The following is a 12,835-nucleotide window of genomic DNA, read 5'->3' as shown; positions in this document are numbered from 1 at the left end:
TAAATCCTCAGTCTTCTTTTCTTTTATCCATATAATCTCTACCAGAGAACACACCTACTCTTCTGGACTTTATCTATGTCAACAGTTCTCAACTGGGAGTGATTCTACCGCCCAGGGGACACTGGCCAATGGATGGTGATGTTTTTGGCTGCCAAAACCAGGGGGGGGAGGGTGCTATTGGTAACTGGAAAGCAGAGGCCAGGGATGCTGCTAAACACCCTACGATGCCCAGGATAGCCCCAACAACAAAGAATCATCTGGCCCAAAATGTCAACGGTGCCACTGTTTAGAAACCCTGACCTACACAGATGACTTTAAATCCTTTACTCTTTTATCTGACACATGTATTACCTATTTAAGACTCGCTGTGCCCAATGCACTGGGTGGGGAGCTGGGGGAAGGCACAGAGGGACTATAGACGCAGGCATCCATCTGAGAAGCATTATACCCTCAAAGAAAGAGCACCTATCTGGAGGAAATGAGCCATGCCTCAGTATAAACCAGACAAATGTTCTAACCACCTTTAGGGGATCTCCATATCCCCATGTCCCAAACCAAACACTTTATCATCTAAAGATGATAGTATCATCTATCATTCCCTTCAACCCACCATCATCACCACCTAACTGGTTCCTCCTTTTATGTTGTCTATAATTTCAATCATTATCTTCCCAAACATCACTGGTAAATTTAAACTTCTTCCTCTTGCCCAGTACTGAATTAGAGGCCAAGTCCTTGTGAATTCACCCTGATTATGTTTCTTATACTTATTCTTACCCCTATATCTACCACTTTTCTTCCTCACTGCCCCTCAAGATGCCCTTTGGTGTCTAGGGCTTTATAACAAAGAAACATTTTATAGAGTTTTGCTGGTATCATTTTTATTTTTTTTATAATTTTCTTTATTTGAGAGACAGAGAGAGAGAGTGGGAGAGGGGGCAAAGGGAGGGAGGGAGGGAGGGAGGGAGAGAGAGAGAGAGAGAGAGAGAGAGAGAGAGAGAGAGAGAGAGACAACTCCAAACAGGTCCCATGCTCAGCACGGAGTTGAGACATGGGGCTCGATCCCACAACCCTGGGATCATAACCCGAGCTGAAATCAAGAGTCGGACACTCAACCGACTGAGCCACCCAGGTGTCCGTTGTTAATGTTTTTAAAGAAACTCATGTTGAAGGTAATATAGAGGTAGTGGGAAGGGCATATGTTTTGGGGTCAAAAAAGATAATTTGGAATCTTGGCTCTATTTATTAACTGAGTGGCCTTGAACCACTTACTTATTTCGCTAAGCCTTAGTTTCTTTCTCTGTAAAAAGACATATTACATAATACCAAATTAATAAGTATGTTTGTTAGGATAATAGAACCTGAAATATCATAGGTATTCACTATATGGTAGCCATTATGATATTATAATTACGTTTATACATACCTCATATGTTGTAGGTACTTAAATATCAAATTTGGAACAGACTGAAAATATAAACCATAATTATAGAATTGTGTTTATGAAATTTGTTAGAATCTCCTGAATCTTTTTAGATATAAGCTAATTTTTAAGATTTCAATCCATGCTTATTTGAAAAACTAACTCACCTCAAAAGAAAGGAATGGAGAATTGTAATGACAGTAATAATATTTTTATTGTTATTATTTAATAGAAGTCAAGCCCAAACAACATGCAGGAGTGTACTTTAAAACGCCAGAAAGCAGGCCCACTTTCATCCCTCTTAACCAAGCAAAACTCTTAATTCATAAATTTAAAACTCCTCAAAAAGGTCTTACAGCAGCACACTCACTATGGTATGAACCCAGCAACAGAATGTTTATCAAACAACGTACTTACTTGTTCCATGTAATAAAAGTTGCTCTCTGTGTTGAAATGCCAAGACCAACAATTTGATTCATCTCTATTCCTGCAGCTAAAAATAAAGATAGGTAAAACACATGGGGGTAAAAGCCAGTGAAGTTTTCTTTATAATATTATAGTATGGGAAATAGATCATTCAATATAATCTTTAAGAAAAACATCTGGGTTTAGCATTTAGTAACATAACTGGAGCTAATAAAGAAAGCATTACTAAGATGATTTTGTAGTAATTTTTTACTTAAAGGGAAAAAGGTCATATTTGAATAATAGCAAAATGGGCTTTTGCTTTAAATGTTAGGAAAAAAACAAACAATACTCAAGGTTACTTGGATTGTATTTTCTTCTTGTAATACTAAAAGAATGGATCTTAATTCAAGCAATGATCAACCTATGAAAATTAATACAGGGAAACCTCTCTAAAATGCAGTCACAGCCATACCACTGGGTCAATTACAGGAAGACCTATCAGTTTTAGACCCCACGAAAAGAATCCTCAGCAGAAAAGAATTGACAATCACAGGTCCTGATAGGAAAAGACGTACACTGCATCTTCCATAACAAATCTACTACCCAAGCCAATGAGAAACCATCATCACCCTAAACTCTTGCTTGTCTCCCAATGGACCACAGTTCAAAACAAACCTTCCCAACTTCTTTCTCCTTTTTAACAAAATAACATTCCTCTTTTTTGTTTGTTGGACTAGCCTATGGTTTTTGCCATAGCTTGCTTGTCCCAAATTGCAGTTCTGTTATTCCTGAATCAACCCCTATTTGCCGGCAAAACAACTTATTTTCAAGATCAACACACCATAATAGAAGCTGGTTGATGACAGTAAAGGAAAATCCCCAGGGAAAGTATTATAATTACTGAAGCTCAGATCTTATTTTCCATACAAACAAATGCTAAATGCAAATAAAACATGGGTTTTTTTGGTTCATATTTCTTAAAATACAGCTACTTGAGTATTTTTCATGATATTGTTTTTAAAAGAGCAATTTATTCCACTAGGAAAAATAGGGACAACTTCAATTTGAGTACCGAGGAAGACATATCACCTCACATACAGTACTTCTCTCAAAAATATTTAACCTGAAGCTAATCATGAGGAATAAATCAGGACAAGCCCATAATGTAGGACTGTCTAATAAACTGGTCTGTACTTTTGAAAATTGTCAGTGTCATAAAGAACACACTCTAGATTAAAAGAGACTAGATAGACTGACTGCTACATGCAATGCCTCATCTTTGGCCGGATTCTGGATGGGAAAAAAGCTATTAATGACTGAGATAAGAGAGGACTATTGAAGATGAAGCATTAGAAAATATTACTGTATTAATGTTAAATTTCCTCTAAGATAAGTGCACTGTAGTTATATAAGAGAATTCCCCTTTCTTTTTTAAAAAATATTTTTTAACATTTGTTTATTGTTTTGAGAAAGAGAGAGAGAGACAGAACACAAGCAGTGGAGGGGCAGAGAGAGAGGGAGACACAGAATCCAAAGCAGGCTCCAGGCTCTGAGCTGTCTGCACAGAGCCTGACGCGGGGCTGGAACTCATGAGCTATGAGATCATGACCTGAGCTGAAATCAGATGCTCAACCGACTGAGCCACCCAGGCATCCCGAGAATTCCCCTTTCTTTGGAGATAATGTTCAAGTATTTAGGGAGAACAGGTTATTATGTCACAGCCAATGTTCAAATGGGTCAAATAAAAGAGTTTGCAAAGGATGGTAAACACTACTAAACATGTTTGAATCTGGGAAAAAGGTATACAGGTATTCCATGTACTACTGGAACTTTTTAAAATAAGTTTGACATATTTCAAACCAAAAAAGGTAAGAAGGAGAAGCAATTGAATCACAAAAGTGAAGTAAAAGATCTTTTGGAATTCACATTTATAAGTCATCTTTTGCCATGTTCTTAAAGAAAGTTGCATTGAAAATGTTCTTAAAGAGCTAAGATTTCAGACTGTCGCTATGGCCAGGACAGCACTTTGCATCAAGAGGCCACACAGAAAAACAAAAACAGGGGCAGCTGGGTGGCTCAGATGGTTAAGTGTCTGACTTCAGCTCAGGTCATGATCTCACAGTTTGTGAGTTCAAGCCCGGCATTGGGCTCTGTGCTGACAGCTCAGAGCCTGGAGCCTGCTTTGGATTCTGTGTCTCCCTCTCTCTCTCTGCCCCTCTCCGGCTCATGCTCTGTCTTTCTCTGTCTCAAAAATAAGTAAACATTTAAAAAAAATTAAAAAACAAAAAAAACCCTTGTCTAACAATAAAGGTATCTCAAGTGTAAATTTCTAACAGCAGGAACTGTGTGTTATAACTTTGTTAATAAATAACCTCTGGTATTTTGTACACAACACGAAATCAAATGAGCACTAACTACAACTAGGAACGAAGAAGGAAGGTGAACCTTTATACTACAGTTGAAAAAAGACTTAAGCCAGAGGAGAGAGTTGCCATTACCTTTCCTTGACAAAGTGGTTAATGGTAAACCACAAATGTCAGCTGAAAAATACTGGGAAATTGTGACCCCAGTAAAATACTATTTGTATAATTATAGCTTAGGCAACCCACAAAGTTCTAAAGACTGAGGAAAACTCTTACTAACACAAAATATACTTTATTATTTTTATTTTTCTAAATCTAATTACCTTTAACAGACTCTTTTATTACAGCAAGAAACTGAAGCCAGAGAACATCAGGATCAATTTCAACCCAGCCAGTTTGAGGATAAAGACTTTGTACCTATTTAGAAAAAGGAAATTTAATAAAAACAACATTAGAGCACGTCAATAATATCTGGGTCTTAAAATTACTGGTTAAAATGATTAACAACATGATTTTATTATCTAATTCATTTTTATTGTTAAAATGCAAAATAGGGGCGCCTGGGTGGCGCAGTCGGTTGAGCGTCCGACTTCAGCCAGGTCACGGTCTCACGGTCCGTGAGTTCGAGCCCCGCGTCAGGCTCTGGGCTGATGGCTCGGAGCCTGGAGCCTGTTTCCGATTCTGTGTCTCCCTCTCTCTCTGCCCCTCCCCCGTTCATGCTCTGTCTCTCTCTGTCCCAAAAATAAATAAAAAACGTTGAAAAAAAAAAAATTAAAAAAAAAAATAAAATGCAAAATAGGAAATAAAAAGTTTTCTTTTGTTCATGACTTATAGAAAATTTTAGTTTTCTTTGTCCTTACTTTCCAAATTTATCTTTATTTTCCAAGTTTTCCAGAATGGAGATGTTCCATTTTTATAACAAGAGAAATATCTTTTTAAATATAAAAATCAACAAATCAAGTACCAGGTTCTGGTTCAGACTATGATGAAGGAAGCACACTCCACCCCGTCTCTCCCACTGAATGCATGGAGCAGCTATTTGTGGACTCCACAACTGAACTGGTGGTAAGTTTCCCGTTTTATTTCCTGATCTTCCCTGGCCTGGACTCAAGGCAGTCCACAAAACCAGAAGTGAGTACCAGGGCGCAGTGGAAACTCCAAGAGAAGCTCTCATGTTTTGGCTAACAGAGAGAATGGGAGAAGTCCTCCATATTTCTTTTTTCCCCCACTTTGCCCACATACGTTTGTACCTAAGCTATCTTGTAGTAGTGGTTGCATCAGTAATCACAAGCACCTAAAATACTGAAGGAGGTAAAACTTCCTCTCCAATCAGAGGAGCTGTGGCCCAAGACCCTCATGGCTTTTTTTCTCTCTCTGTGCTTCCTGATGCGTAGCCCCAGCTGTGGGCATAGGAAGTGCCAGCAGAGTAGGGTAATGAAAGCTCTAGCGTTCTGGCAAGAGTAGCCACAAGGGGAGGCTCAGGGAATCAAAAAGTACCAGGAAAATCTCAGAGAGGGAGGGGCTTGGGAAAGCTGCTCCAGAAAGTTGTGAATGAATCTCGAGGCTCACCTCAAAGCTGCACATGTGTGAATGTAATCCTAAACAGCATAGCAAAGATGTTAAGAATAGAACTAAGGGAGAGACCACTACCCAGGTGCCAGACTGACTACTGGGTGGCAAATGCACAGGACAGATGCAAATAGTACCACCAAGATTTTGGAAATAACCAAGAGTGAAACCAAAGTTCACAGAAGGGTAGCCTGAACCGAACTGCATTCATTGCCTGGTAAAAGAAAAATATCAACATTCATCATAAGATTTACACAAGACCCAGACTCTTATAACACAATATTCAAAATTCCTTGATACAATCTGAAAATTATAAGGTATGTGAAGAACCAGAAAAATCTACCCTCACATGGGAAAAGGTAATAGATACTAACGCCAAGATGACAAATATCAGATCAAGACTTCAAAGCAGCGATTATAAAAATGTTCCAAGAAAGAAGGGCAAATTATTTTGAAACAAATGCCAAGATAAAAAGTCTCAGCCAAGAAATGTTAAGACAAAAAAAATATTAGAACTGAAAAATACAATAATTAGGAAAATGGGGGAAAAGGAAAGATGCTGGTCAAAGGGTACAAACTTTCAGATATAAGATGAATAAGTTCTAGAGCCCTAACATACAGCATGGTAACATGGTTAATAATAATGTATTGTGCACTTGAAATTGCTAAGAGAACTGTTGTGAAGTGTTCTCAACACACACACACACACACACACACACACGCACAAATAGTGATTATGTGAGTTACTGGGTATGTTAATTAGCTTAATTGTGGTAATCATTTCACAATGTATATGTATACCAAAACATCATGTTGTACACCTTACATATATACACAACTTCTACTTGTCAATCATACCTCAATAAAGCTGGTAAAATCAATTTTAAAAAAGAAAAATATAATAATTAAAATAGGGGCGCCTGGGTGGCTCACTCAGTTAAGCATCCAATTCTTGATTTCAGCTCAGGTCATGATCCCAGGGTCTTGGGATTGAGCACCGCATTGGGCTCGGCACTGAGCATGAAGCCTGCTTAAGATTCTCTCTCTCTCTGTCCCTCTGCCCCTCAGCCACTCATGCTCTCTCTAAAAAACAAAAAACAAACAAACAAAAATCCTGGATGGCCTCAATAGTAAAATAAAGATAATAGAAGAATGGCAGTAAACCAAGATAGATCAATAGAAATTATCTGACATAAATATAAGAAAGGAAAAATATTGGGGAAAAAATCAAATAAAGCCTCAGGGATCTATGAGACAAGAGCAAAAGGTCTAGTATTTATGTCATCAGACTCCCCAGAGAAGAAAAGAAAGAGTTCAGTGAAAAAAAAAAAAAAATTACTCCAGGGAAGTAACAGTGCTGAAAATTTCCTAAGTTCAGTGAAAGATTTAAAATCTATATATTCAAGGGGTGCCTGGGTGGCTCAGTTGGTTGAGCGTCCAACTCTTTCAGGTCATGATCCCTGGGTTGTGGGATCAATCCCTGAGTCAGGGTCCGTGCTGAGCATGGAGCCTGCTTAAGATTTTGTCTCTTTCTCTCTCTCTCTCTCTCACACTCTCTCATTTTCTCTCTCTCTCTCTATCTCTGTCTCTCTCCCCTGCCTGCATGCCCTCTCTCTCTACAATTAAAAGACAAAAGGTTAATGCAGAAGGACAATGAGAAGAGAGCAAACAGGCTCAGACCTAGGTTTTATCAAATGTTGTTAATGATAACAGTGAGTGTGTGGGTGGCACATGGCTAAAGAGAGCAGAAAGATGATACTTCACTCCCTACTCAGATTGCACCGCATCTTTATTCAACCCCGGCAGAGATTCCATGGTAAATTAGAGGTACCTCCAAAGGTTGGGATGCCAAATGAGGCTGAACACACAAGATCGGTTCAAAGTCTTTATAAGGATCCCCAATCCCCTCCTCCAGCCCCATCACTGCCCCTACCTAACCAAGCAGATGGTAAAAGGTTTACTCTCCAGAGGGGCTGATCCAGAAGAGTTCTTTCCCTGCAAATACCAGATATAGCTGAGTGGGGTAAGACTACTGAGTGGTACTGAAAATATGAACAAATAGCCAACCAAAGATCGAACATGTAAGAAAAGGCCAAAATAAAGAAAAAAAAAAGGAATGCTGAGGAGACAGTGACTATGTGGGGAGCATGAGGGTGACAAGGTCTGATATGAAAAAAGAATCCACTGAGTTCTGAGACATATTTAACAAAATCTACTCCCTTTCTATCTAATATTTGCTTTTTTCTAGGCAAGGCTTTCATGACCATAGACAAATGGCTCAGCTGCAACAAACATTTCCTCATCCAAAAAAACTCAAAGTGGACATCACTGCCTCAAGTCTACAAACCTTCAGACTTGATGGTGGCACTCCACAGTCACTCCCCCCACTCCACCAGCCCAGACATCTCACTATCCCCAAACATGTCACAACAGAGAAATCTCTTGTACTGAAGGAAGACCACACCGATTAGACAAAAGTATAACCAAAGCTAACAAGATCTGTTTTGTGGATTACAAACAAAACAAAAAGACAGCAACCAGAAGTTTTCAAGACTGTCCAGAAGGGTACACAGTAGTAGAGGCCATACTGTTTTCTTTGAAGTGGCCTTTCTATCCTGTTCTTCCCACCAAGATGTTATTGTTTTCCATGGTTTCTCACAATAGCATGATGTTCCAATGGGGAACATGATAAACTTTCTCCATTTTTAAAATTAGAAACATCAAATATTGACACGTGGATTTAGTTTGTAACACCAATATTCAAGAATCTATAGAAAGATTTGCTTTTAAAATACAAATTAGGGGCGCTTGGGTGGCTCAGTCAGTTGAGTGTCCAACTCTTGATTTCAGCTCAGGTCATGATCCCAGGGTCGTGAGATAGAGCGCTGAATCAGGCTCTGTGCTCAGTGGGGAGCCTGCTTAAGATTCTCTCTTTCTCTCTCCCCACTGCCTCCCCCTATGCCTGCCTCTCCCCAGCTTGTACTTTTCTCTAAAATAAATAAATACATAAATAAAGATAAATAAAAAGTACAAATTATTTTAAAAGCCTAAAAACGTATCTCTGCTGCTAAAAAATGAATGCCACAAGAAATAAAACTGGTCTTCTGAGAGGCCTGGTATTAGCCTCCTAACATAAGGGTTCATGTTTGGGATTTCAATTTTATGTAAAAAACTAACACAGCCTATTTTGTTCTTGTCTCTAAAGGGTGATCTCTTCACTTTTTCTTTCTCTCTTTCTCTTTGAAGCTATTTATGCAGCAGCATCAATCGAATCCTATACTAAGAGGTTTTGGGTTTCTACTATGCAGTCTTACCATCATATTAGCAGAGGTGATTTTCATCTGAGAAAATATACAAAAGTTCTGTGTCCAAACCAAAGTTTCATGAAGCAAACTGAATTCTTAATACTTTAATTAAATGCAATACAGTGATTTATTCTGTACCCATGAGGTAATAAACCAGGTGCTAAGTAGCAATGTAGGCCAAAAAGATCCTTCTTCTCAAAGAACTCCAGCTATCTGAAGTAAGTGACTGACCAATTGCTGATTGTTCTTTTCTAATTTGTTATGGACCAACAATTTTTTTTAATGTTTACTATTTATTTTGAGAGAGAGAGGGAAAGCATGCATGGGGGAGGGACAAAGAGAGAGGGAAAGGGAGAATCCCAAGCTGACAGCCTGGAGCCTGACCCTGGCCAATCCCAAAAACTGCAAGATCATGACCTGACCCAAAATCAAGAGTCTGACACTCAAGTGACTGAGCCATCCAGGTGAACCATGGACCAACAATTTTTTTTAATTTTTTTTATTTCTGAGAGACAGAGCACGAGAGGGGGAGGGGCAAAGAGAGAGGGAGACACACAATCCCAATCAGGCTCTAGGCTCATCGCTGTAAGCACAGAGTGTGAGATGGGGCTTGAATGCACGAAGGGTAAGATCATGACCTGAGCCAAAGTGGGATGCCTAACCGACTGAGCCACCCAGGTGCCCCTGGACCAACAATAAGACACAATTAAAAAATTTTCTAGGGGCACCTGCGTGGCTCAGTCAGTTGAGCCTCCAACTTCACCTCAAGTCATGATCTCACACTCTGAGTTCAAGCCCCGCATCGGACTCTGTGCTGACAGCTCAGAGCCTGGAGCCTGCTTCCGATTCTGTGTCTCCCTCTCCCTCTGCCCCTCCCCTGCTTGCAACGTCTCTCTCAAAAATAAATAAACATTAAAAAAAAACAAAAAGACGCAATTAAAACAATTTTCTAGGGGCTCCTGGGTGGCTCAATCGGTTAAGTGTCTGACTTCAGCTCAGGTCATGATCTCACGGTTTATGAGTTTGAGCCTGGCATTGGGCTCTGCTGTCAGCACAGAGCCCGCTTTGGATCCTGCATCCCCTTCTCTTTGCCCACCCCCCCCCCCCGCTTGCATTCTTTCTCTTAAAAATAAATAAAAAAATTAAAATAAAACAATTTTCTCGGAAAAAAATACATACAAAAGAAAATCCCAAGTGTTTCAGTATTAAGGTCAACAGACATAAAATTACTCTACCAAACTGCTACACAAGTTTCTAAATCTTAGTTTCTTTATCTCTACCCCAGATGCCCAGGGACTACACTTTGAGAAGCAGTGCTATAAACTCCTACTACAGTTGGAGAGGCATTGCTAAAAACTCCTCAATCTAAGTGCTTCATCCGTTAGGGCAGGGACTTTTTGTATGTTCATTAATTCACATGTCTTTCCAGACACATCACAGTAGAGAGTGTGAGCAAAACATTCTTTGCTCCCGCTATTCAGAGCAATGTTGATTCAACTTTGAGATTCCTACCTCATTTCTCAAAAGTTAATCATTTGCCCCTAATAAAATAGCAACAAAAACTTTGTATTTTCTGACAATCTGTGTCTCCCTTTGGTTCCAAATACTTCAATTCCTTAAACAAACACACATACAAACAACAACAAAAACCCCACGACTGCCTAAAACAAAAGTACTGTGTGTCTAGAATTATGAGGGAGACCGTGTGAAAAGTATCATTGTGTTGTGATAAAGACTCATAAAAAGATAAGACGCATGCAGTCACTGAAGGACAGTGTTCTTTCAGGTTGGAGGAGGGTTGTGTGTGTAGGTTTCTGCACAGGTAGCCAGAGAAGGGCCCAGCAAGTGGCTGGGCTCCCAGCTCTCTGTCCTGGTCCTGAAACCAGAATGAAATTCCCCCGTTTTCTCAAAGCAGTAACTTGGCTAGACATACTCCTGGCAAGTGCTATGGTTGAAAAACACTGCTAAGGGGTTGGGAAGAAGAGAGGGAACTGAGCAAAAACAAGAGTCCAAGGGCTGATGGGAATGGTTTAGGTAACTAATGGCTCCTAACGCGGCAATCAAAAAAGATGTTGATATTGGAAAGAAGGGTAAAAACACCATATCCAATCAACATTATTTTTGGTGCACTTGTAGAAATTAACACTTCATTAAAATAAGAACAGAAGTACATCAATCTGTTGGTCGCTTTACTAATAACAACAAGGAGTTGGGAGGTTTCTCAAATCAGAAAAAGCTATTTTTATCAATGTTCAAAGATGGAAAAGATAGGGCCCCTGGGTGGCTCAGTTGGTTAAGCGACCGACTTCGGCTCAGGTCATGATCTCACTGCTCCTGAGTTCGAGCCCCGCGTGGGGCTCGGTGCTCACGGCTCAGAGCCTGGCGCCTGCTCTGGATTCTGTGTCTTCCTCTCTCTCTGTCCCTCCCTAGTGTGTGCAATCTCTCTCTCTCTCTCTCTCAAATATTAAAACAAACAAAACAAAGCAAAATCCAAAGATGGAAAAGATAAAAGTAATGACAGCAGCCTTCAAAACTTATCCAATACCTCCCATATCCATGAAAATCAGTCCCTCAGGTGAGCAACCAGCACTCTGACAGCAGTTAATGAAGACAAATGAAGAATGGACAATAAATTCTGTTAAGATGTGAAAAATGTAAATGTAAATAAAGACGGGACTGGAGGTCTCCTAAGGAACTGGGAAAAACCTAGCAAGTCACAAAGCACCTTTTGGTTGGATACGCGCGGAGTGCCCTGCCCGGCCCTGCCCTACGAGTCTCCGCAGTCCCACGCAGGAAAGGCTGGAAAGGCGAATCCGCAGGTGATAGAAGCAAGCGAACGACCTGGTCACAAACCCGGCCCCTCCAGCCCTCAGCCAGAACAGGAAGGGCGCACAAGTGTTAGCCCTGTCCGGGGAGGAAATTCGGGTATCTGCCCGCTCCCGGTCCGCGGCTCAGGGCCAAGGGCCCGCCGGTGCTGCAGGTGGCTGCATGCAGCTTGATGAGGCGGCCCCACCCGCTCGCCTCCCGCTACTCGATCCCGCATGCTCTGCGCGACCGTAACCCGTGGCCCCGACGCCCGCTCCCCCGTCACCTTCTGCGCGCTGGAGCCGCGGATCAGCGCCGCGTGGTCATAGACGTGGCAGCGGATGACCGAGCTGCCCACGTCCAGCCCCAGCACGAAGCCTGCGCGAGGCAGGCCTGGCGCGCTCTGCTCCGGGAGCCTCTGCTCTGAAACCGCACGCACCCCGACCATCCCGACCCCGCAAACCTCTCGGCAACAACCGCCTACCGAGCTGGCGCGTTTATAAAGGCCCGCACCTCAGGGGCCGAGCGCGCCCAGCCGGGCCACCGCCCCCGGCCCGCCCCTCCGCGAGATCCGGGAAGCGTCCCGCCCCTACCGCAGCCCCGCCCCTGCCGCGGCCCCGCCCCGACGCCGTGACATCACTGCCGCGCAGAGATCCTTTCGGCGCGGGTGCTGGGCCCTGAAGGCCCTGAGGGTTGCGCGGAGGTGAGCGAGTTTTGGGAGGTGGTCGTCGCGTTTCTTTTCACCAAAGTTACAATTTATGACAGTTTTTAAAAATAAAGTGACCTGAAAAGAAGTTAAAAATTCATTCTGAAGTATATATTGATGAGCAGAGCCTAGCTCCTCCCGCAGACCACTCTCCCAAGAAAACCTGGTAAAGTTTGTGCGTGTAATACACATCGATAAATACTTGTAAATGAAATAACACACGAGGAGTAAGACCTTCTCCAGCCCTCTGGTAAGG

At 41.6% G+C, this 12,835-nt stretch overlaps 1 protein-coding gene across 5 annotated transcripts in view; it reads right to left on the bottom strand.

Annotated features, from left to right (window-relative positions):
* The window catches only part of GK5 (glycerol kinase 5), an 80,048-nt gene extending 67,583 nt beyond the window's left edge, over positions 1-12,465 (bottom strand). For 2 of the 5 annotated variants that reach the window (XM_019438460.2, XM_019438466.2), the window contains exons 1-3: positions 12,160-12,441; positions 4,518-4,611; positions 1,841-1,916 (exon numbers count right to left, since the gene is read on the bottom strand). In XM_019438460.2, coding sequence (XP_019294005.1) covers positions 1,841-1,916; positions 4,518-4,611; positions 12,160-12,321 — 332 coding nt within the window. In that variant the 5' untranslated portion in view covers positions 12,322-12,441. Of the gene's footprint in view, positions 1-1,840; positions 1,917-4,517; positions 4,612-12,159 lie in introns of all 5 variants that reach the window. The other 3 variants (XM_019438470.2, XM_019438468.2, XM_019438478.2) reach the window with 3 other exon arrangements.
* Between the last annotated feature and the right edge of the window lie 370 nt (positions 12,466-12,835).

Source organism: Panthera pardus, unplaced genomic scaffold (assembly GCF_024362965.1).
Source record: "Panthera pardus isolate Hobbes unplaced genomic scaffold, ASM2436296v1 HiC_scaffold_16, whole genome shotgun sequence".
In the NCBI taxonomy this organism is placed as follows: domain Eukaryota; kingdom Metazoa; phylum Chordata; class Mammalia; order Carnivora; family Felidae; genus Panthera; species Panthera pardus.
Note: the sequence above shows the minus strand (reverse complement) of the source record. Positions and strands in the feature narration are given on the sequence as shown.